The 25,762-nt window shown below is 45.1% G+C and overlaps 1 protein-coding gene across 1 annotated transcript in view; it reads right to left on the bottom strand.

The window, feature by feature from the left end:
• Positions 1-305: 305 nt before the first annotated feature.
• The window catches only part of GRIN2B (glutamate ionotropic receptor NMDA type subunit 2B), a 568,852-nt gene continuing 543,395 nt past the window's right edge, over positions 306-25,762 (bottom strand). Inside the window, exons 11-14 of the mRNA XM_004716225.2 lie at positions 12,920-13,080; positions 10,716-10,903; positions 7,065-7,303; positions 306-4,337 (exon numbers count right to left, since the gene is read on the bottom strand). Of these exons, the coding sequence (XP_004716282.1) occupies positions 2,490-4,337; positions 7,065-7,303; positions 10,716-10,903; positions 12,920-13,080 (2,436 nt within the window). The 3' untranslated portion in view covers positions 306-2,489. The remainder of the gene's footprint in view (positions 4,338-7,064; positions 7,304-10,715; positions 10,904-12,919; positions 13,081-25,762) is intronic.

The raw sequence follows: 25,762 nt of genomic DNA, 5'->3' as shown, positions 1-25,762 counted from the left end.
TTCACTGTTCCCAGACACTCTGAAGCAAAAGCCGTACAAAACAATTCCCCAAATGGAAAATGAAAACCCATAACAAAACACTTTTCCCCCTCATTCCCATCCCCACCCCACTCCCTCCAACCAAACACCCTGAATACTCACAAGAGAACACTTTATCTATACAAAATTAATTAAAAAACAAAATATTTACATATGAAATAAACACCCTCTTGATGTCAGTCACCAGTGGAGACTGAACAAGCCCCCTTTGTTCTAGATTGCTGTTCGCTAGGTTAGTTGGTTTGGTTGTTTTTATTTTTATTTTATTTTAAAGGGGTGAGGTAAGAGGAAGAGTGAGGGATGAGCCCCTGACTCGTGGGCAAAGTCAGGGAGAAGCAATGTTTATATGGCCCTTCTCCTTCTTCCTCCTGGTGTGGCCTCCAGCCCTCTGTGCTCTCTCTCAACATCTGTCCTTGAATCTACAGTAAAGCACTCTGTGATCCTCTCTCCAAATCTGTGAGAGGTTCAGCCCCTTGCCCCCAGGTTCATTTTCAAAAGAAACCAAAGCTTTACAAGGCCTTCAGTTGGCTTTAAAACAAAAGATACTGAGGTACAAATCAAGGAAGAGGGTGGGGGACAGCAGTCAAGGGTGGCACGCGGGAGGGTAGTGGGTCGGGGCAAACAGGAAGGCAGAGAGCAGCCCTGGAGGGTGAGACTTGAAGAGACATGGCCGCTTCCTTCCAGAGGAGGATGAGCACCTTTCTGGTGTGTGTGTCCTGTGTGGGACATGGCCATCCTGCCGTCAAACTTCCAAACAGACCCCGGGCTCTTTGGATGCTACCCTGTGTAAGGGGAGGATAGCAGGACAGCGGACCTGACCCAGACAACGCTCCTACCCCAAGTTTCAGGACAGGCAGTGACTGATATTTATTTCCCTTCTCCAGTTTTCAACTTTACGTGAAGGGAGCATTACATCGACCAGTACCCTCATTCCTAGAGTTTTCTCCATCTTGAGTGGTGCGGTCCGAGAGGGAAGGGAGGTGGTGCAGGAAGGTGGAAGGGCTCTTTCAGGAGAGTTCACACAGGGTTCAGTGCCACACTCTCAGGGGGCTACACCCAAGAAGGCAGCAGGAAAGCTGTTCCCCTCCTGGCCGCCTCCCATGTCTCCCTGTCCTTACATGCCTCCTAAGATACCAGTGGGAGGCCAGCTCATGTTTCTCTTATCTCCTCATTCCCGTCTGCCCGTTGTAATCAATTCTGGGGGAATGGGTCTGCTCTCCCAGCTCCAGGTAAAGTAAGAAGGGATCAAAGCATTAAAAACATCCCCCTCTCTCACTTACCCTACCATAAAACTGTCTTCAGAGCCTTACGTAGCTTTTCCCCAGCCCTCAGCTGCCTGAGAGTCTGCAAAGCTCAAAATTGCTTCTCAGGATCTTTTGCTCTCGAAGTGGGCAAAAGAATCATGGCTGCTCTGTTTCCCTTTAGCCTTCCTGTAAAATTCTTTACCCAAATGGCCGAAACTACTGACCGTCACTGAGCGATGATTTTTGTATCTACTCCTGGAGGATTGCTCCCCGCTCCACCCCTTCCCCTAGACCACAATCTTCCTTATTAAAAACTCCCCTTTCTTCTCACTCAGGAAGGGTGACAGGGCAGAGAGCCCAAGTTCAGATAACATATGACCATCTCTGTTTGTATATCAGCCCAAACAAACCAATTGTTTAGGGACATTGAAAGAAACAAACCCATTGGTCAAGGTTGCCATCAATACTTTTATCGGCACCTGACCCCACACCTGTGCAGATCGACATGGACACGCATGCGCATGTCATCCATCCACTCCTACCACTCTTAGTTTGAAGTCCTTTCTAGATTCCTCAGGAATTTACTCAAGCCTCCACCAAAGGCCTGACCTTGCAGTTCACCGCTAAGGAGCCCCCTGCTTGGGCTGATATAGAAACACACACAGCCTTCTAAGAGCTGCTGGGCATGCAGTCCCCAGACAGGTCATCTAGGCCACAAGGATTCAGCAGAAGCCCCGTTTCATCCGTGAGCACGTGGTTCAACTTCGATGGTTTTGCTTCCTCGCCAAAATGTCAAGCTCGGTTGGGGAAGAGCCCCTCCGGGGCTCACGTGGCCTCCCTGTGCTTCTCCTCGCTTCACTCGAAGCAGGAGCAAGGAGCCCGGCCAGGCCGGGTGGGAGCCTGTCTCCAGTCACTTCCTGCCTCCACTCCACCCTCCCAGGCGGAGAGGGCCCATTTCACATCCTATCACAGGAATGGGAGTGGCTGACAGATGAGGAAAGGGGAGCCGTGAAAGGGAGGGGAGATGGTGTTGGTCACCAGGGTTGCCCCCCGTGGGCATCAGAACTCCAGGATCCCATCAGGAAAGTAAAACAAGAAAGAGCACGTGGGAACCAATCCACCCCCTGGCCCCCTCCGTGCCATGCCCACCACATGATCCACAGTCCTATCCTTCCCATCCCCACCTTAACCGCTCTCTTCCCTCACTCAGACATCAGACTCGATACTGGAAAGTTTCTCATAAACATGCCCGTTGCTGGAGCCATTGAAAGCCCTGGGGTTTGTGTTCTTAGGCACACAGGGGTTGGACTGGTTCCCTATACAGATGTCCTTCTGGAAACGGGCGGGCACAGCCCCGTGGAGGGCCGAGACCACCGGCTTGTTGGTGACAAGGGCCCGGAAGTCTGGCCGGGCTTTCGGCGCCCCCGCCACCGAGGGCTGCCTGAAAAAGTAGGATTTGCTGCCGTGAAGCAAGCACTGGTCATCCCCAAAAGTGGGGATGAAAGGGTTTTGCGTGACCCGGTCGGGGTAGAGCGACTTGCTGAGCATGTAGCCACCGCCGGGGTTGTTGTGGTGGTGCCCGGCAGCGGGCACTGAGGGCTTGCTGTTGGCGAAGGTGCTCTCACCGGCTGGCATCTCAAACATGTGGGCGTAGGGACTCCCATCCACGAACCGACCCTTGTCTTTCAGGCTCACGCTGCGTGGGGCCAAGGCGGCTTCTTCCTTCTGCAGGTCCACGAAGGTGTCGTAGGAGTGCTGCCGGCGCAGTTTGTTCCGGCTCTTCTTCTGGGCCTTGGAGTTGGTCGGGCTCTGGGGATACTTGGTGGTGGAGGCGTTTGACGTCACGGCCACGGGCGCGGCCGGCGGGTCCAGCTCCTGCAGGGAGTTGTCCTCGCTGATGTCATACAGGTTGCCCGCCTTCTTGCACGCCTCGCACCGGATGCACGCCGGCCGGCTCGAGTTCTGGCCCGCCACCATCGTGGAGTAGTTGTGCAACTTCGAGGGGCAGCTGCGGCAGAAGTTGCCCCCGGCCCGGTCCTCCCAATCCACGTTGGTCAGGTTCTTCTCCCAAGGCGCTGGCACCCCGCCGACCACGCCGTGCTTGTCGCCCTTGAGATGCGACCTGTTGGGACAGGGCCCTGCCCCGCTGCCGCTGGAGTCGCGCTTGAAGTCCTCCCCGCGCTCCTTGTAGATGTCGGTCAGGTCCACGTGCTCCCAGTGGGGCGAGTTCTCTTTGGGGCGGAACTGGTCCAGGTAGAAGTCCCGGAGCCCTTCCTTGTCCCTGAAGTAGCGCTTGTGGTCTGGTGAGCTGGGCGGCCGGCGGCGGTAGGCCAGCTCGATCTCGTCGAATTCCCGCCGGGACTTGGCCGAGGCGGGCCGCTTCTTGAGGCTGTCCTTGTACTGCTGCTTGCGCCTCTTGGCGGCGTTGCCCTCGATGTTGCCGTAGGTGACCGTGTGCGTGGAGATATCGGAGACGTCGGAGCGGATCAGGTCGTCGTGGCCGCCGTAGCGGTCGTTCTTGAAGGAGAACTTGCCATAGAGGTCGCTGAGCTGGCTGTGTTTGGAGGAGGGGGCGCCCATGTCCAAAGGCTTCTTGCTGAGGGCGCGCGGCTGGGTGGTGAAGGGCGGGTTGTCGCAGTCGTAGAGCCCGTCGATGGAGCTGGTGCTGCCGATGCTGTGCGGGCGGTGGTGGTGGTGATAGTGGTCTTGGTACACGTTGCTGTCCTTCAGCTGGAGGTTCCCAAAGGTTCTCTCCACCTCGCTGATGTAGTCGCTGAAGAGGTTCTCCTCGCACGGCGGGTTGTTGTAGGATTTGCAGTCCGAGTGCGTGAAGCTGCGGCGGTGCTCAGAGATGTCGTAGACCGAGGACTCGCGTCGGATGAAGTCTAGGGCGCTCTGAGGGGAGCCGTTCACACCAGACAGGTTAGCCATGTTCTTGGCCGTGCGGAGGAGGCGCAGGATATTGGAGTGAGTGTTGTTCATGGTGGCCGTGGGGGAGTTCATCACGGATTGGCGCTCCTCGATGGCCACTCCATGGATGCAGCTGTAGATACCCTGAAGCCAGAAAGGGACAGGACCGATTAGGTTTCTCCTGGGACTAAAACTGACCTGCAAGAATACTCTCCTTTTCTACAGCTCAGCTAACCGAAGGACAAGAAGTCAGAGGAAACATGGTGTAGACAGAGCAGCATATTCAGGGACAGACAGGCCGACAAACTGACCTGATGATCCCCTTAAACTGAGTACGTTTCAGAGAAAGATTCTAAGTCAGTGGCCCACTGAAGTTTAGGCAAGCAATCGGAGCGGGTATATAGATATTCCAGGTGACTCGGGCCAATGGGGAGAGCCTGCCTACACTTGATCGAAACACTGAGCTTAGCTCATTCTTCCACACGTGGCTCGACTCCATCACTGATTTACATTCAGTTTCGCTTTCTATGCCCAGGTTTCAGATCTCACAAGTGAGGCCATGAAACGTCCACGTTGACGTTTCTCTTAGCATGTTTGGCGAGGATCTTCCTAGTGACAAAAGTGGTCAGCAGTTCGGCTTCTCAGAAGGAGAAGCCCTCTGGCCCGAGAACACCCACCAAAGGCTTGTGGGTACCACAGGCCATGTGCTACCCTGCATGAATCACAAAGAAGGAATAGATAGTGCATTTTTGTGGGCGCTTCTCCCTAAATGCAAATTGTATCATGTTAAAACATGAATGAGGCTATGATATCAACCAGCCCTCCGAAATGCCGATAGCCTCTTGGAAATCAATGGCAATACTCTAAGGATGGTGAGGCTTGGGGGCTAGGGCAGGCCACCCCCACCCCCACTTGGCTGACAGTAAAGCACAGGCGAGCTGGGCAGTCCATACCGCCTCTCTTTTATAGCCCTAAAAAAATTGGAGCTTTAAAAATTTTGGTCACTAAATGATAGCTGAGTCATTCTTCTCTTGGGTTAAGCATGAACCCATTTGCAGAGAAAATTAGGAAGCCCTAAGGTCCTCTCTCACCCCCTGGGCTCCCACCCTCTACGTCCTGCACTTTGAGAGGGAGAATTAGGACAAATATCAAACACTAAACAGGAACAAATAATTATCTTTTGAATTCTCTAATTTGTTCTCTCTTCAGCTCCACTTTTCCTATTTATACTTTCTCACTAACCTAGTATAACTATAACTACTTAACTAGTAATGCTAACCTAGTATAACTTTGAACAATTAATGTCTTAACATATTCACAGTGATTGAGGACTCCCTATATACTCCTTGTATAAAGACTTGGAAGGATGTGGCCCAGGAGAGGGAGCAGGTTAGGTTCTTTGAGCCCCCACTGGGCTCCATTCCAAGGTAAAAGCAAACAATTGTCAATGTACCTCTGCATTGAAACATAGACAAACTCGGAGCTTTCCTTCCTTATCAAGGAAGGAGGAGAAAGTTGTTTGAATCGTGTTTGGGGGATTCAGTTCAAAACCGACGTTGTCTCCATGGATGAGGATGGGGGAGGGGAGAGAGAAGGGTATAAAGGAGACTAGGGGCTAAATGAGAAAGATGAAAGGGGTTTAGATGAGGCGAGCCTAATTGTCGCAGAAGGCATTAGCCAGATGTAAGATCAGCCAAGGAGGGTTATCTTACTTTCTTTCCCAGTCCTCAAGTCTTGATTATGGCAAGGAGCAAGTGCCAAGCGTTTCCCAACTATAGAAACATTTATAATGTTTAAGGGCTGTGAATGTGATTTCTATAGCAGGTCACTAGCTCCCGTTGCTGCTGCCTTCACTCTGTTAGCAACCTAGGGAAAGGCTACTCCGCGAAAGCAGGTGGCCCTGGGACTGTAGCTACCACGATTCTGGCTTCCGACTCTGGGGTTCCTGAATGACCTGAATCAACTCACAGCCAGCAGGGGAATGGAGAAATCATTCTCCACCAGCAAAATACTACAGGAAAATGATCAAAAGATGAAACGATTGAACAAGAAGTCCATTTTCCAACATAACTCGATTGGAGTCAATATTGGCTATACCCGGACTCTGTTCTCCAGGGACTTTTGAGTTCATCTCTGGTGACTGAGTGCTATCTTTTCTGACTCTGCCCTTTGGCCGGCCCTCGACTCATATTAAAAATTGTGTTCTTAATGTTTCACTTTGCGATACGAACAAAGGAGAAACCTCAACAATGAATGATGGAAGGGGTATACTTTTGCTCTGACTGGAGAAGCTTCTGGTATGAATACATCTTATAACCAGGAATTATTTCTGGCTATAATAATGTTAAGCCTTAACATTGTTAAGTCCTTGACATTGCACAACTCACATGGTTAAAATATGAAGTATAATTGGGACACCATCAACGATATACTCTATATACTCAAGTATAAACTGAGTATATATGGTGATTCTGTAGGTTAGAATTAAAGAGACAGATTATATTTCTGTTTAAATATAAATGTGGTTGTTTTTCAAAGGATTAAATAATTGAAAATCCTATACAGAATTAACTAATGGCCATGAAAGGCATTTGGGAAAAAGCCAAATTTTCCACTTTGATAGTTCTGCCAGTTCTCATTGAGAACCAAATGTCCGAACCCCCACTGAAAGCTGTTTCTTGAAGGAAAAATAGTGCCACTCATTTTTGTAAGCCACTTGAAATTTGATCACACAACATCCTGGAGAAATGTAAATCATGTGTTCCTTTGCTTTAGCAACTTCAGGCTGAAGTTAGTACCTGGGACCCTACCCACAGCTCGGCTAAGCTCTCCTGCACAAGCTCTAGCCATCTAAATGCAAGCACTACTTACTCTGCTGATGGAGAAGACCATGCCAGGCTTGCCAGAACAGACACCCATAAAGCAGTGACGGAATTGCCAATAGAAAAGGTGCTCGCAGATGAAGGTGATGAGGCTGAGAGCCATGGCCGCTCCCAACATGTAGAACACTCCTGCCATGTTGTCAATGTCCAGCTGGCTGCTCATAACCTCGTTCTTCTCATTGTGGCAAATGCCAGTGAGCCAGAGAGCTTCTAGCTCCTCCATCTCCCCTGGAGACAGATCAGAGAAGGATAACTGTTAAAGAGAGACGAGAAGTCAGGAGCAGACACAAAGGGAAAAGGAATTCGGGGGAAGGGAAAGGGAAATTGGAAATGGCATGGATCGGGAGAAACAAAGAGCCACTGAAAAAGAGAAAACAGAAAGTCCACAGCACTCTATTACTACCAGAACACCGTTAATGCACCAGTGTATTCATCAAGTACACAGCGAGCACTTACTGAGGGCGCTGGCGGTGATATAAAGATATGTCACGTAACCTTTGCTCTCCATTATCTAGCCAGTGTAAATTGATATATAGAAAATATGACAGGCTCAAGAGTTCAAATTAGTGAGAGTAATTTTGTGGCCAGTGGGATTTTTATGAGCAAGGTAGGATTTGGCGGTGTGCATGGCAGATGAGTGGATTTCAATTTCTATTGTCTGAAAGGCGCTTCAGGCAGCAGAGCTGGCAGGGAGGTGGGAACACACAGGTTTGTTTAGGGACAAGCATGCAGAACAGTTCCAATAGAATAATACCAGACAGAAGAAGAATTTAAAAGGTCGGTATAAGATTGCTGAGGGCTTACATAGAGCTTAAGTATCAGACTAAGCACTTTATACTTGTTCTACAGGTAGTGGAGGATAACATGATCAGAGAAGTGACTCAGAAGACTACTCTGAAAATTGTGCACAGCAAACTGGGGTGATGAAGGAGGAGACTACAGACAGACTGTGGGTTTGGGGATGTCCTGCCCTTTGTGTGTCTACAGGGCGTGGAAAGAGAAGTCTTTTCTGCTACTGGTGGAAGAATCCCCGTCCATTACTGGGATGCTGCTCTTCCTTCCTGAGTTAACCACAACCTCCTAAGACTTTATAGGAACTCTGGTTTTCACTTTAACCCCTGGGGATAGTGAGCTATGAGTTAGACAGAGGAGGGGAGGTGATGATGAGCATCCCAGTGGAACAAAGACTTGGCTCTGTTCATATTTAACCCAGAAGGCAGGAGGACTAGATATATAGATGTAGGGGCTGCCACAGAGAAGGTAGGTTTTTATTTCAAAAGAGAACTGGGGTGGGGGGGGTAGGGATAGGAGAGAAAGAAAGAAGAGAGAAGAGGGAGGTGAAAAAGGAGGAGGAAAAGGAAGGCTGTAGGAATTTCAGTTATCTGAGGGTCATAAATTATATTGATCCCCTGTTGAAAATACATATAGTAAGAGCAAAGGGGGGTAAGCTTGGATTAAAAAAAACCCAAACCCACCATATTCAAATCCACTCTCTTTTAACACTGCTTCAAGAAAGTACTGGTAAATTAAATCTCTAATGCAGTTTCAATAATCTTTATTCACTTCACTGGATTCTATGAATTACAAAGACATAAATCCTAGTTAAAAAGAAAAAAAAATAAAGAAACCACTTGATTGATCTAGAATTCATCTAATGCTAGACAAGCAAAATTCTGAAAATCTCATGAAGAAAAATTGCCTGTTCTAATAGATTCTGGTTTGATTAAGAATTTAAACCTTTTTCGTATCACCTGACCAGTGTCTTAGCAAGCTCAGAAAGCCATTCCTACTGTTACTTCTCCTGTTAAACAAAAAACACCACCACCCACTGCCATTTCGTTGATTCCAACTCATTCATGCCCTACAGTTTTTCCAAGGCTGCAAATCTTCCCAGGAACAGACAGCATCATCTTTCTTCTGCAGAGCCAATGGGGTTTGAACCACTGACCTTGTGGTTAGCAGTCCAAGGCTTACCTGAAAGTACCACCAGGGCTCCGTCTAATAGATGAAGGTTCTGTTGTTTCTTTCAAATAGGTACTATATTAAAATTACAGCGCCTTCTCTCTCTCTCTCTCTCTCTCTCTCTGAAATGGCTTGTTAACACTGCAGCTACAAATCCCTCTTCTCTACAATGTTAATCAAATAACTTCTTAGCAATTTCTTTGATCAAACTATGATTTTCCTAACCAGCAACACAACCAACTTCACCCAAAGACTGAAAATCCAGCTGGGTTTCTCTGCTTCTTATCTCATTCCTAAAAGAAATGATTCTGCATAAATAATTTAGAGAACCACTTGGCTGATGGCCTGTGGGGCCAAGCAGATCAGGCAGCTCATCATCCCTAACTGGATTAGTTTCTGTGAGGCCAACAGGAGGAGTGAGTACTGTGGACCATGAACTTAAGTGGGACTCAGAAGGAAAAATATATTGAAAGAAGAGCTGCCATTTTCTCAAAGCAAGATGGCTATCCAGCCTGCTGCTAGAGTGACACTAAGAATGGAGGAAGGAAAGAAGGGAGGGAGGAAGGAAGGGAGGGAGGGAGGGAGGGAGGAAGGAAGGAAGGAAGGAAGGAAGGAAGGAAGGAAGGAAGGAATCAAAAAAGAACACAACACACAACAAAACCAGTTGACCTTGAGTTGATTCCAACTCTTGGTGACCCCATGTGTGTCAGATCAAATTGTGCTCTGTAGGGTTTCCAAGGGCTTATAGTTTGGAATTTGATCCTCAGGCCTTTCTTCTGAAGAACCTCTGGATGGACTGTAATCATTCCATTAGGAGCTGCGCACTTGTTTGCACCACAAAGGTCTCTTAGAGTGCCATTGCTGTTCAGTCAATCCTGACTTGTGGCAGCCCCACATGGGACAGGGTAACGTGAGCTCCAATGGGATTTCTTGGCTTTAATCTTTATGGAAGCAGATTGTCAAGCCCCACTTCCATGGCACTGCTGAGTAGGTTTGATCTGCCAACCTTTGGGTTATTAGCTGAACACAAACTGCTTGTGCCACCTAGGAACCTTGTGTGACACAGGAGAGTGTGTTTCAGCACCTCCTACTCTGCCTCAATCTACTGCAGCTGAAAGAACAAGATGGGATAGGGGAAAGAATGAGTAAATGGCTACACATTGATTTTTCTGCCTTTTCTCTGGAAACACAAGGGGTGAAGACCATTCCACAATTCCATCCACTGTTGAAACTACATGTGCAATGACTGCTTCTGATCATCTAATGCCAGCCTCTCCTATTTTATTTTTATCACAGAGGCAATTCCCCAAGATATCTCCTTGGCTAACTCCTGTAAACCCATGCCCCATCTTCCCCCCAAATCTCACAATGTACTGTCTAGAAGTACTAGGGCTAGAGGGATGGAGAAGAGGGAAGGGCTGATGTTTTGGACCAGCGGTTCTCAACCTGTGGGTTGTGACCCCTTTAGGGGTCACACAACCCTTTCGCAGGGGTCGCCTGATTCATAAGAGTAGCAAAATTAAAGTTAGGAAGTAGCAACAAAAATAATTTTATGGTTCGGGGGTCACCACAACATGAACTATATTAAAGGGTTGTGGCATTAGGAAGGTTGAGAACCACTGTTTTGGACAGACTATCTGTAAAGGTCAAATAGGTACTTTCTCTGTCTTCAACTCACCATCACCAAAGAGCTGCAAGATAGCAAGGTCCACCTGGCGTTTCCACCCAGAATCCTTTTGGATGGCAATGCCATAGCCAGTGGAAGCAAAGACCTTCCCACTGCCAATGGTTACCAGCTTGCAACCTTCATCTCGGCCTGCCATGTAGTTCAACACTGCTGCATCGTAGATGAAAGCATCCAGTTTCCTGTGCAAGAAAGAAGGAAATGAGCGAAAGCTAAGAGAGGAATTTCAGTAACAACTACCTGTGTTACTGTGTTCATATGAAGCAGTAGGGTTCTGGCCAACCATGGCAGAAGACAAGGGCCTAAACCTGAACCCTGCCAGAATCCGAAGCCTAAATCCTAGGCTGCACTTTATAGGGTTGGAGGCTGAAAGGTAAGTTGGGCTTCAAGCCAACTCATAAACTGGGTCTGAAAAGGAGAAGGAGTAAAAAGAAATCAATAAAAATAATAACAGAAATAATGAAAAGTAACCACTGCAAAGAAAACAACAAATATCCTGGGTTAGACTTTATAAGATTTTTCATTTCTCAGTTCATTAGAGTCCAGAGTGGGGATATGTGTAGGTGTGTGGGTGTGTGAGTTTCAGTAGATGTGCAAGGCTATTTTTGTGGTCAGAAACATGTCAGTATTCTGCTGTGGAGGACAGAGGCAGAGATGAGTGATGGGAGGGGGAGGGCGGGAAGCACAGAGCAAGGCATGTAAAACCAAGATCTTACATTCCTAAAGGTCTAAGTGTCTCATTTGAAATCCTTTTTTAATGCTGAAAGAATAAGGAGGGAGGGGACTCAGACTAGACAGCAGAGTAGGAAGGCATGTAGTCCATATTTAAGACTAACATTTAAACACATCCAGTGCACAGGAAACAATCCGAGTCAGCCAGGCAGATGTCGTGGAGACGAGCGAGAATGGATCTCCTTTACTTTTTTAAGTGTTTCCATTTATTTATTTATTTTAATCCTTGAGATGAAATGGATATAGCATGAAATTAACCATTTTCAAATGAACAATTTAGTGGTAGTTAGTGACTTCGCCATATTGTACAACAACCACCTCTCAATCTCTTGTTGAGAAGGCACCAGCCCTTTTCTGCCATAGGAAGACATCCAACCTTTTCCACCAGGTTGTGAGTGCCCTATGGAAAACTGGCACACCGGAAAGCCACCGCGCTGACATGCTTGAGCACTGTGGATGTTTTAGGGGGGCAGAGGAATCCAAAGTGGTCCGAAATCCAAGCTCCAAGGTGGAATCTACTGTGACTTAATAATGAGAAGATTGAGTCTATGAGGATTTTAGGGAATCCTGCCTCGAGGAGATTCTTCTAGACCCGAGCTCCAGGGATGTTTGGAAGAGGTGTCATTGCTCTTAGTTGTCATATCATAAAGGAAACCAGCTACAGCATCAGTTCCCAAAGTTATTTGGCCTCCCGCCCCCTTCTCAATAAAAATTAAAAAATTACTCAACACTCCCCTGACAATTAAAAATTTGTATACTGGTTCCATAATCCAGGATAAAGTATACATTTCTGTTTTGGCAGCTCCCTCTGGATTGTTCCAACACCCACACCCCCTCCCAGGAGGTGGTATTACTCATTTTTGGAAACGCTGAGCTTCAAGATCCCCAAATCTCAACATTCATGATTGTCTATCTTTTCTGGACGTCAAATAAAGGGGCCACAGTGACTGGGCGATCCCTGACAACACATTCACAGTTCATGAACCCCTCCTAGTGGACCAATACCCTCAAGAGTATAGCACTGCAGCCACACAAACTGTAGCTGTCTATACAGCAACCTGTTCTTCAATGTCTACAAATGTTCACGCTTTTCTTCTTTCATGTCTCCCTTCTCCGGACGACACCCAAATCATTGCACTTCTTAGTCACCACGTTTTGCTTCGTACTTCACACATGAACCTTACCTTTGACTCATTCCTTCTCCTTTTACATCCCTTTTCATTCCAATTTCCTGCTGACATTCATGCAAGTCGAGAATCACTTATAACAATCCATAGGCATAAACCATTGTGTCCTGGCTTGGAGGGTACTTCCAAATTTAACTTGGAAACTCTTAAGGAGCAAATGAAATCTTCTTTCATGGTGTGTGGCCCTGCCATGGAACACTGGTAGAGCTAGCTGATTCAGGATGCGTTCAACAAACGAGAGAACACATATCCAAGGCTGAGCTTGGAAGTAGTACTTACCCTGTTTTCAGGGAGAGCAAGGCGTCGTCAACACCCCGCTGGTTGAACTTCCCCATGTACGCATGCATTTCTGCGTAGTTGTTGCGGATGTTCCTCTCGGTGCTGCCATTGGGCACAGTCCCAAAGCGGAAGGGGGGCGAGAAGTCATTGGGTCTCTGGAACTAGAGAAAGCAAGCACATGCTTCAGAAAACGTGGAGAGACCGTGAGGTAGCGTCGGTGGATTTCTAGTGGAAAGGACCCAGCTACAGTTCACCAAAGACATTATCCCTCCCATGGGGGCAGCAATTGATATCTGAAAGCAGACTTCAATTAAACTCAACTTCACCTGTATTTTCGTGAGCTTTCTCTTTGCCCCAGCCCTGGTTTTAATTCACAGTTCGTGTGTTCCATTGTACGCACACTGCACCACGGTGATGGACCAGGAAATACTGGGCTGTAAGCTTGACAGTAGTGGGCTCGTCACTTTTATTGCTGAAAATTACACAAAATCTGCTTCTCCGTCTCCTAATTTAGGGGCACAAATGCATTGTCCTTGAAAGGTTAAGGTCAGAGGTCCTTAGAAATGTAAGCTATATGATACTATGGAATATTGTTTAGGTATCAAGTATATGTTTGGCTAGGACATTTTCTCTTGGCATTGAACTCAAATTCATTTTATATAGTCTGTTGATAGACTGTAAAATTAGATTTCATTTTAAGTAGGTTCCTTCCCTGGATTAATAATTATGAGTGGATCTCCAGCGCTTATCACAATAAATGGAGACCTCTTGAATTTTTACCCCTGTGGCACCAACTTTATTTCTGGCTACTGCACTGCACTGAGTAGGCTTGGGTGTTGTTTCCTCAGCACGTAATTGTGTTGCTCTTACTAGATTCATATAGTTTTTCACTTCTTGCCCTTTAAAAAAGATAGCAAAATAAATTTCTTCAGGAAACCTACCCTGGAGTGACCCATCCATTCTTGGTTATATTGGGTTAGAGCATTTTAATGCACACCTATAAATCCAAATGCTCTGTGAGCGTCTTGGCTAAGTCACGAGAACTAGTTTCTGACGTAGTCATAAGAATTTAATTCTAGAACTTAAGCCCAGCTCTGCCACTTCGTATGACGTGACCTTGAGCTTGTAATATAAACTCTCGGCATCATTTTCTCATTTTCAAGAAGATGATAAAACCTAGTTTTCGAGATGGTTGTGAAGATGAAAGGAGCTGATGCGTAAAAGTGCTAGGCAGAGCATCTGGCACACAGTAAGTGTTCAATAAATCTGCTCAAATTATTTTTAATCTCGGCCCATATTCTGCATTTCCTGGTAAACTTCTGGATCTGAGAGCTCCTCATTCTGTCAGTGGTTAGGTGGACCAGGACCAGAGTAGTTCTGGGGGGCCTTGACATGAGGAAAGATACTGTAGGCATTGAAAGCCCTCTTGGCTTTAATACTATACTATTTGCTTTTGGAAATATATTTGAAAACCTTGCCTTTAACTCAAGAGTCCTCTGGACCTTTGCCACGATTTGGGCTCAAGTTCATTCTCCTTTCCTTGACTTGAGAAGTCCTAGGGATGCTCAGAGCTGAGAGGTTTCATGGATCACAACATGTCACCGGACTAGTTACGGTAAGAGCCCTCTTCTAAGTGAAAGTGGTTAGTTAGCCAGGGAGGATTAGCAATCTGTGACTCAGCAAGACTGCAGCCACCTGACTTAAAAAGCTCCCCTTTAATGTACCACGGTGTGGTGGGGTTTTCTTTTGTTTCCATTGAGAATTGCTGTTTATTTTTAGAGGGGCTATGAATTTTAATTAAATATACTCTTCCGGTCAAATAATTTTAGAACTGAATGGGCCATTTAGGGCTAACAGTTCTGTATCTCTCACATTATGAAGGGAAACAATGTAGCTCAAGGAGAGTAAAGCATTTGCTCAAAGCCACATGGTGGTAATGATTAGGAATCAATTCATCTAATTACCAGTTATTCCTTGTTGTCCCCAGCAGATAGCAATGTAAAAATGAAAAGGGATAAAGTTTATTGGAAGATTGTATTAAGTGCAAGGTAATATCCAGGTTTTGTAGATCACTCACTATATTGAATAAATTATATAACTGGAAGTATAGGGAATGGAACGTCTTGATAATAAGAGGGGAATCATTTCTAAGAATGAATAATAACCTTCTTCAGATTAAATTAATTTACTAACTGATTGGGTGGGGCTGACCCTAACTAAACTTGACCAATATTTAGTTAAGCGTTCCTCCAAATTTTATCATGTGGTGTTGACTAAGCGTAGGTCAAAACCCCTGGCAGACAGCAGAATGCTATGCAACCATTTTCAAATAGGACACTTAAGATGTTTGAAGAAAGATATCTGCCAGATCGAATGTAGAGTAGATATTAGGGAAGGAAGCAATATAACTGAATACACATCTTGCCATCAGCAATGCTCCATTTTGCTAGGACAATGACAACAAACGCTCTAAGACCCAAATACTTGCTGAAATATCAATGAAAGCCATAATCATGCCCAATACAATTACAGTATATTATAATTATGCTTCTTATTTCGAAAACTGGCAAACTGTGCAAGGCAGGTGCAATAATTTTTTATTGACCTAATAGGATCTGATGTGTTGAGTGCTTCGCTTCCTGATGAAGCTAGATTATAGACGGGTCTCAACACTGGCTTGGCAGCATTCAATTTTAAATTATCTTTTGATTTTTGAGCACTGTATAAAAACCATGTCCCTGAATGAAAACTAAAGAACTGAGAACAACCAAGAAAACAGTGAAAAATAAGTCAAAAGTTGGGAGACTTCACACTCTCTAACTTCAAGTCTTATTATAAGGTTAAAGTAAGGATAAAAGTATAGTTAGTATTAACACAACTATAGATCAATAGTTGGAACAGGGTAGAGAAAACAGAGTAGCACCACCCATACATTTGAAGACAGGATAGTTTTTCCAACAAATGATGCTGAAACACTGTTCATGTGGGGAAAGTACATACCCACTTTCATTCTACCCCTCACAATATGCACTGAAATTACCTCCATAGAAAACATATACCTCAATGTAAAACCTAAAATTGTAAATGGTCTGGAAGGAAGCAGAGAAAGATCTTTGTAACTCTGAACAGGACAAAGAGTACGTAGGTATGACAACAAAAAACACAATCCCCCAAAGAAAAAAACCAAATTAGACCAAAATTATGAACTTCTTTTAAAAATATATCGTTAAAATCATAAAAAGACAGGGCACTAAAAATATTTGGAAAACAAATCTATTTATTTAAAAAGAGTCCTGGTGGGCTTGTAGCTAAGCATTGGACTGCTAACTGCAAGGTTAGTGGTTCAAATTCAGCTGCCAATCCTCAGGAGAAAGATGAGGCTATCGACTCCCATTTACCCTTTATCGAGTAACTACGAGTTGGAATCAACTAGAGCAGTGGTTCTCTACCTTCCTAATGCTGTGACCCTTTAATACAGTCCCTCATGTTGTGGTGACCCCCCAACCATAAAATTATTTTTGTTGCTACTTCATATCTGTCATTTTGCTACTGTTATGAATTGGGGAACCCCTGTGAAAGGGTCATTCCGATCCCCAAAGAGGTCGCCACCCACAGGCTGAGAACCGCTGAACTAGAGTTTATTTATAAACACTAAACAGTAAGACTCTTACATAGTCAAAAAATTTTTCCATTAAATATTAATCCCAGGTTCCAACCTAAATTGGAAAGAATAGGAAAGCCCACCCGGCGACAAGCCCTGGACCTAGCAGACAATTGGTATCTAAAGTTCAGCTCTGTTTCTGGCCAAAGGTGGCAACTGTGTGAATATGAGCTAAAATTTACTGATCCCCAATTTGCTTATCTGGAAGCATTATTTTAAGGAGTAGATATGATGTTATGTAGAGATTCATTTAACAAAATATGTGGCACATGGTGGATCTCAAAATTGTTAGCTACATCTGTGGAGATGAAGTTCTAATATGTAAAATTGTCCTTTACCAAGGAATGTTTCTAATATTGAAAACTCTGGTTCTCAGGACACTAACCCACCCAAGGGGAGGGTATTGTTTATATCTCCACAGGAGAGGGAGAGAGGGACCAGACTTCAACCTGGTTTGTCAACATACCGGCATAAAACAGCAATCTAATAGAGAGGTCTGTGGGGCCGGCCCCAATCCCAACCACTTGGATGTACCTCCACCCCACCCCACCCCAGAGAAGAATGCACTTCAGACGACAGCTTTGAAGCTGGAGCTCGGGAAGAGGGGCACTTTTGATCAGAGCACACAGGAACAAACAAAGAGGGAAGGAGAGAGAGTGGAACACAACCTGGCCCACCAAGCCCTGAGGACGATATTCCTGCTCAGAGCAGACAATGCACAGAGAGGACCATAGGGCAGGCCCTACCATGAACGAGGATGTCCCTCACTGACCCATAGCACTATGGGGGACAACACTGGAGACACAGTGTGGGAATTGTGCCCGATCTGACCCCACCACACCAGGACAAAACACTAAAGGTTTGCAACAGAGCAGCAAGGGGAGCAAAGCAACGAAGGCCCCGGGGAATACCAAAAATAGACTTTGGGACCAGGGCATGGCACACCATCAGACTGGACTGGAAAACACTCCTAAAGGTCAGCAAACAGATCTGTAACTATTTATAGGCTTTTCTTTTTGTCATTGGTTTTTGTTATTTTGTTTTTTGTTTTCTTTTGTCTTGTTTTTTTGTGTGCTTATTATTGTCTCTGCATGTCTATTTAGATAAAACAGGAGGGATAAATAATCTGGAGGAGAAAACAACAGGATCAATGGTTCCAGGGAAACATGGGAGAGAGGGAGGCAGGGGAAAGAAAGGAGGTAACAAACCTAGAGACAAGGGAACAACAAGTGGTATAAAATTGATGGCGAGGAGGGTGTAGGATGCCTGGTGGGGCTTGATCAAGGGCAATGTAGCTGAGAGGAATTATTGAAACTGGAATTAAGGCCAGACATGATAGTGGGACAAGAGGAAGGTAAAAGGAAATAGAGGAAAGAAACTAGGAGGCAATGGTCACTTATAGAGGTCTAAATACAGGCATGTACATATGTAAATATATTTATATATAATGATAGGGATATAGGTCTATGTACATATATTTATAAGTTAAATATTAAGGTAGCAGAGAGACATTGGGTACTCAAGTAGCCCCTCAACCCAAGAACACTTTGTTCTAATAACATGGCATTCTGTGGTGTTCACCTTCCTGACACAATTGCTGAAGACAAAATGGGTGCATAGGCAAATGTGATGAAGAAAGCTGATGGTGCCTGGCTATCAAAAGATATAGCATCTGGGGTCTTAAAGGCTTGAAGATAAACAAGTGGTCATCTAGCTGAGAAGCAACAAAGCCCACATAGAAGAAGCCTGTGTGATCATGAGGTGTCGATGGGATCAGGTGTCAGGCATCAAAGACTCAGAACAAAAAAATCATATTGATGTGAATGAGGGGAAGGGTAGGGTGGAGACCCAAACCCCTCCATAGACAATTGGACATCCCTTACAGAAGGATCACAGGAAGAGAGTTAATGCTTCCTCCCTCCCATTATCATGACCCCAATTGTACCTCACAAATCCAGCTAGACCAGAGCATGTACACTGGTACAGATAAGAGCATGAAACACAGGGAATCCAGGATAGATAAACCCCTCAGGACCAATGAGAGTAGTGATATGAGAGGGGTAAGGGGAAGGTGGAGGAGAATCCCCAACGGAAACAATGGGTGAAGGGAGACAGAGGTCGGTGTAAGACATGAAAAAGAAATCTAAATTATCAAAGGTTTTGAGGGAGGGAGGATTGAGGAGGGGGAAAATGAGCTGATACCAAGGGCTCAAGTAGAAAGAAAATGTTTTGCAAATGATGATGGCAACATATGTACAAATGTGCTTGACACAGGGGTGTCTGTATGAATTGTGATAAGAGATGGAAGAGACCCAAAATAAAATGATTTAAAAAAAGAAGGAAAAGAAAACTCTTGCTCTCTAATTTGTTCTTTAAACCAGGTCGATCTAGGAGCCATTGGGTGAGCACGTCGCCCCAGAATTGGCCCGAGTAGAAGCGAAGTGAGCTTCCTTTTATCCTGAGAAAACCCCCCTTTCGGTAAAACTGCGAGTTTTAAATAAAGCACAGATTGGGAACTCTCCTTGAGACTCAAACTTCACTACAACTCATGGCCACCGAGAAGTGTATGTTGAGAGAAGCCTGTGGGGAAGAAGGAAAAAGTCATTTTCAAACCCCTGATGCTTCAAATAAATGCCCTTGTAATAAAACTCACCCCAAATGCTAAGACTTTATAAGGCACTTGATTGACCTAAGAAGCAAAGTTCTCTGGGGGGTTTTGTGAAGGAATAAAATTTAGCCAGGAACCCTGGAGGTGCAGTAGGTTAAATCTTGGGCTACTCACTGAAAGGTTGGCATTTCGATCATACCCTCTGCTCCTTGGCATAAAGATGAGGCAGTCCGCTTCTATAAAGACGGAAAACCTATGGAGCAGTTTTGCTTTATCCCATGAGTTGGAATCAACTCAGTGACAGTGTGTTTTACATTTTAGCATCGTCCAAGTCCAGAGTATCTTAAAATCCATAGCACCGGGAGGAACTCAAGAAAGAATGTTTTTAAAAAATAAAAGAAGGAAAGAAGGAAAACCACAATATACCAAGGAGGCCCATGATCGGACTAAATAGTCAACCTAATTGTGAAGTAGTGACTTTTTTGAAGCCACGCTAAACTTGCCAGTGATCTTCTTCTACTTGACTCAAAACCAATGCCCAGAGAAGCAACAAATACGATGCAAAAGATGCCTTTAACATGTTAAAAGCAAATATGTCACTTTGATGACAATGTGCTTACCCAAAATCATGATCTTTTCATTGTTTCCTGTGCATGCAAAAACAGGGCAATGAAGAATTCCTGATGCAGATGAACTGTAAAATTGACAAAGACCATTCCTGAGAATATTCCTTAGAATCAACGATGTCTAGACTATGGCTTGCTTACGCTGGCAACGTCATCAGGAAAGACCAATAGCTGGAGAAGAAAGCAATGGTTTGCATTTCGGATGAGCAATTTTGCATCCAGCAGTTTAAACTACTTATCGACACCCACAATCCACATTTAAACCTCTTATCAACAGCCTACTCGACTCAAAGCCTCCATATAATTCACACACACATAAAATGGATTAAAAACAACAACAACAAACCCATAGACATTTACTCCTTTGCCATGTGATCAGACAGCTACAAATACTGAATATTTTGGTCAGATATCCTACAAAAGAATTTTGATAAAAAATAAAGAACTTCAAAATGTCAAGGAATTCTGACTTTCTGGCCACACAAAGGCTCTAGCTGCACGAACCTCCAAAACCGTTGCCCCAAGATGAGCTTTAAATTTTTAACTAAAACTATTCCCGGAAGTCTTCTTAAAACCAAACTATAGTTTGGCTGAAGTGGTAGAGAATGTCTGTCTCCTGTACTATGCTCTTTTAAGATCTATCTATATGTGACTATATTGACCACAGCAGCTGGAAAGTTTGGATGGGAAACTTAGGGAACAGTGAGTTAGAAAAGAAAAGCGAGAATCATCCCACAACTCAAAAAAATGTTATGTCACGGAATTGTACATAAAGAAACTTGAATTTATGTATATATATATATATATATATTTCCTGTATATTTTCAACAGCAGACGCAGCAACATTAACAAGAGAAACATGAAATTATTATTTTTTTAAAGTCTTAACAGAAAAGTCATGTTCGGTCAAGTAGACGGACTGTGAAATCGAAGGAAGTCCTCAAGGAGCTGGAAGAACCCAACAGCCACAGCGATGGACTCAAGCAGGCCAACGGCCTGGAAGATGACGCGGGACCGAGCAGGGTGCTGTCCTGCATAATGTTGCCACGAGTTGAGGTCAAGTTAATAAAGACTAATCGTTACTAAATATTGGACCTCTTACAGAGCTTCCTCAAACTTGGAATATTTTTCTGGCGGTCACCCAGATTGAGGTGATAAAATCCCTGCTTTTAATAGAAAAATAAAAGCATATAAGGGACGGAACCTTAAAAAATCAGTATCGTTTCACAGGCAAGAAAATCCAAGAGGTCAAGTAAGTTGCTTGAGGTCACTTTGAGTAGGCTGATGAACTGAGTCTTATTTCCTGAGTGCAGAATCTTCCCACTGCTGGTCCCGTATGTAGACCCCGTATGTAGGCCCATTCCTGCTTGCTAAGGGGGAAACAATACCCTCTGAACAAGGGCTGGCCAGTGAGGGTGCTCTTCCTTTCCTGGCACAGCAAATGCTAACTGCAGCTGTCCCGCTGTATTCAATTTAAGGCATCCAGCTGAAACCTAATCTCACTCGATCCTATTGGAGATGGGCGACAGTCAGAATATAGTTCTTCGAGCTATGGGGATCAACTCAGCCTTCCTATTAATGGCCTCCAGGTGTATAGTGTTCACAGACATGGGAGGAGAAAGGTACCCCAGGCTGGAAGTGAGGGCACTTGCCTCACTCCAAGATGATGGGATTGCTTCACCGGGGACTGTGAGAGCTGCCCCTTTTCATGGGAGAGTTCCTCCTCCAGCCTGGGGCAGAAAAGAGGGGGTGGGGGTTGAGGTGTGAAATGTAGAGGTACATTTCATTTACTAACAAATAGATAAAATGGTGTTCTTATGTATCCCAAACCCACTGTCAGTGGACAGGTGCTACTCAAAGCAACCCTACAAAGGAGTTTTAAGGCTATAAATCGTTAAAGGAATGAATAGTCTCATCCTCCTCCTGAGGAGCAGTTGTGGGTTTGAACAGTTGGCCTTGCAGTTATGGGTCCAATGCTTACCTAACAATGCTCCCAATGTTCCTAGAATATAGAGTATTATTAGTTCATTAATAATAGGCACAATTATTCAAATTTATGTATGGGCATGTTCTAGGACTAACTCAAAGTCTCTCCTTTATCTGAAGTCATGAAAATGCATCAACTCATTTGACACATACTTACCAAGCAGCTATTAGTGTACAGGACTGTATTAGGGGATTGCAGACTATTAGGAATTGTGGAGGCAAAGATGTGTCCAAGGAGTTTACATGTTAGAGTGTCAGAAATGCAAGCATTCATTCAGGGGTTTTTACATTTGCTCTCTCATTCATATAGATATTATATTCAATTGTAAATATTGTATATAGATGCTATTCTAGGTTCTAGAGGTAAAGTAGAATAAGATCCTGTGCCTCCAAGGAGTTTGCATTGTAAAGGAGTCAGATAACAAGCCTGGTAATTTTTAAAAAATAAAAGCAAATTCTCTGCCACTTCTTCCAGTAAGATGTGAGCTCTGTACGTTTCCAACTTAATTCCTGGCTGACTTTGGTGATCTGCTTGATACATAGACTATGACAGAAGTGACATTCTGGGATTCCTCAGAAGAGGCCATAAGGATTCTGGTGGCATGGTAGTTACTAGTTGGGCTATGATCCTCGAGGTTAGCAGTTCAAACCCACAAGCCATTCATCTGGAGAAAGATGGGGCTTTCTGTAAACAGTCACCGTCTCTAAAACTCAAAGGAAGATTTCTACCATGTCCTGTTGACTCATTATGAGTCAACATCTATTCGACAGCAGTGAGTGAGGTCATAAGGAGTTGTAAGTTTATTGGTGAACTCTAGGAGTCTTACCTTGAAGTAAGTCATCCATCAGGTGAGAAGTTCAGCAACCTTAAGACTACAGGTCTGAGAAAAATCCCTGCCTATAGTTCCAGCTGAACCCAGATCTCTAGACAGTGTGCCAAGCATTGAGGCAATGCTGTCTTGGACCCTCCACCTTAGCCCAATTGCCCACTACATACTGAGTAATCTCAGTTGATGCCATGGGAGAAGAAGAATCATCCAGCTGAGCCCTGCCCAAATATCTGACCCACAAAATAGTGAACTTCAACAGCTTTTACTTTCAAGCCACTGTTAGTGCAGAAACTGGTAACCAGGGCACACAATGATTTCAAATAGTAAAAATGAAGTATAATGTTGAAATTGAAAGGCAAAATGAGGAGTGGTTTGGAAGAGTAGACCTTGACTATCTATCCTGAAAAGGCCCGTGTATGGAATGGCATTTGAAGTGAGACCCGAATAGCGAGAAGGGGGATGCAAAGGCCAGGGAAAAAGTGCATCAGGACTGGGGCACAACTACCGCAAAGGCCCTCACAGAGGGATACGTCTGATGGAGGGAGTCGTGGGGCAGAAATAAGGACCAGTGTGGCTAGAGATCGAAAAGCAAGATGCCAAGCGCTGTGGAAAAATTGTCCCCAAGCAGTGGCGGGAGCACAGAGGAAAGAACACTGACACTCAGAACTGAAGGCCACACGAAGGAGCCAATGGTCCCTAGCGCGAACAGTGAGGCCCCGAATATGATAAAAACACAGGAAGGGAGAGCTCAGGTGCAACAGGGGCCACAAGGAGCTTGTTATGATGGAGACAGAGGTTGACAAGGCTGAAGAGGGGGAAGGCCTCGGTACCAAAAGGACTGGATTCTAGGCAGCACTCAGTAAAGAGATGACTTTCTACCAAGTAAGGGACAGCAGAGCCTCTGTGGGCCCCCAAAGCAAAACCCCACTTCCACCAAGTTGACTCCCACTCATTGTGGTCCTCCATGACAAAGTAGAACTAGCCCACACTGTTTCTACGGCTGTCATCTCTACGGAAGCAGACTGCCACACGCCCCCCCTGTGGCGTGGCTTCTGTGTTTGTATTCATGATCTTTCAGTTGGCAGCCTAAGTGGTGCCACACTGAGCCTACATCGCAGCGCTGCCACTTGATAGCTGTGTGACCTTGAGCAAGGAACGGAACTAAGCTGAGCCCTGGATTCCATCTTTGTCTTCTGAGCACCATGAGGTACATAAGGAGGGAGGCAACATCATCAGATAGCCTTGCTATCTTCTAAAGCAGGTAAAAGGGTAAAGGCACAATGAGGGGAAATATTAAAGTCCCAGGAACAGAATACCAGTGCTTCTCAGCGTCTAAAAGAGAAAGGTTGCAACCAGCTAAGGCTTCTTGGAGGAAGCTGGTTTTTTGCATGTGGTGAGGATGGGTCCCGTGTGGACGTGTGGATATGAGGAAGGGAGAGATCTCAAGGGTCACAGGCCATAACAGCAGCCCTCGCTTGAAAAGCCCCCTCCTCCCTCTGACCAGAACTGGTTCCCATCCTGAGAGCAAGGAAACAGATCTCCAAGAAGATGTGAAGGTTTGGAGGCCAGGACACCAAGAGCAGATTTGTGAAAAAACCAAAACTAAACTAAATAAAATCTCCTGAATGTTTATGGCATCCAGGCTCTTGTTTGGATCATGCTTTGGCCATTGGATCCTAATCAGGATAGATAAGAGTAGACTGTGGTGATGACCGTGTGCAAATGAAAGTGGTTCTACTGAAATACAGAGAATGGGAGGACCAAGCAGGGCAGTTTTTGCAGGAACCCTGCAACAAAGACCCTTCGCGCGCCATCTGAGTGAAATTAGCACGTGTGGAGCAGGGAGGGCTGCCGGTGACCTTGTGGGAGGGGCATGTTGTCCTGTCTGTTTGCTGGGATCGGATCTCTCTGGTGGACTTGTGCAGAATCTGGGGGCTTTTGTCTTCAAAGCTTAACAATCCGGCACATAAATATTCATTCCATTACTCCTGATTTTACATTTGAATCACAAAAAGAATCAATGCCCAAATGTCACTCAGCCCTTGCAGATACTCCCAAGATAAAGTGGAAGGCTTTGGCTACGAGGCTTGGTTGAGCCAGCGCTACTAATTCTGAGGAGGTGGTGAGCATGGGCATTCTCAGAAGACTGTTTTTTTTTATTTTTTTATTTCTTTAAAACCATTTTATTGGGAGTTAGTACAGATAGCATAACATTCCATAGTTCAGTTACATCAAGCAGTATTGTACAATTGCTATCACAATCAGTTTCTTTTTTTTTTTTTAACATTTTATTAGGGGATCATACAACTGTTATCCCAATCCATACACACATCAATTGTGTAAAGCGCATTTGTACATCGTTTCTCAAAACATTTTCTCTCCATTTAAACCCCCGACATTAGGTCCTCATTTTTCCCCTCCCTCCCCGCTCCCCCCTCCCGCATGAACCCTTGATAGTTTATAAATGGGTATTTTGTCATATCTTGCCCTGTCCGAAGTCTCCCTTCATCCACTTTTTGGTTGTCTGTCCCCCAGGGAGGAGGTCACACACAGTTCCATGTAATCGGTTCCCTCTTCCCTACCCATTCTCCCTTTACCCTCCCTGTTTTGCCACTCACACCACTGGTCCTATAGGGCTCATCCATCCTGGATTCCCTGTATTTTCAGTTCCTATCTGTACCAGTGTACCTCCTCTGGTCTAGCCAGTCTTGCAAGATAGAATTCGAGTCATGGTAGTGGGAGCGGGGAGGAAACCTTTAGGAACTAGAGGAAGGTTGTATTTCTCATCATTGTTACATCGCACCGTGACTGGCTCATCTCCTCCCCTAGACCCCTCTGCAAGGGGATCTCCAGTGGCCTACTAATGGGCTTTGGGTCTCCACTCCGCACTCCCCCCATCATTCACTATGGTAAGATCAGAAGACTGTTTTAACCCATCCAGCACCTTCCCAGTATCATGAGTAGCTCTCTAAGTCCATATAATACCGTAAAATAATTTTTTTTAAAAGAGATTACATTGGAGGGCACTGCCAATGATAATGATGCTGCTGAGTGCTAGGTTGAGTAATAGCAGGTAAAATTCCATTTCACAGCAATGTGACAGTGTCCCAAAGCGAGAAAGATGGCATGGCA

The sequence above is a fragment of the Echinops telfairi genome, unplaced genomic scaffold, assembly GCF_000313985.2.
Source record: "Echinops telfairi isolate 266 unplaced genomic scaffold, ASM31398v2 ScPeMD7_1957;HRSCAF=2489, whole genome shotgun sequence".
NCBI classification, from domain to species: Eukaryota; Metazoa; Chordata; class Mammalia; order Afrosoricida; family Tenrecidae; genus Echinops; species Echinops telfairi.
The sequence above is the reverse complement of the archived record's forward strand: the minus strand, read 5'-3'. Positions and strand labels throughout refer to the sequence as shown.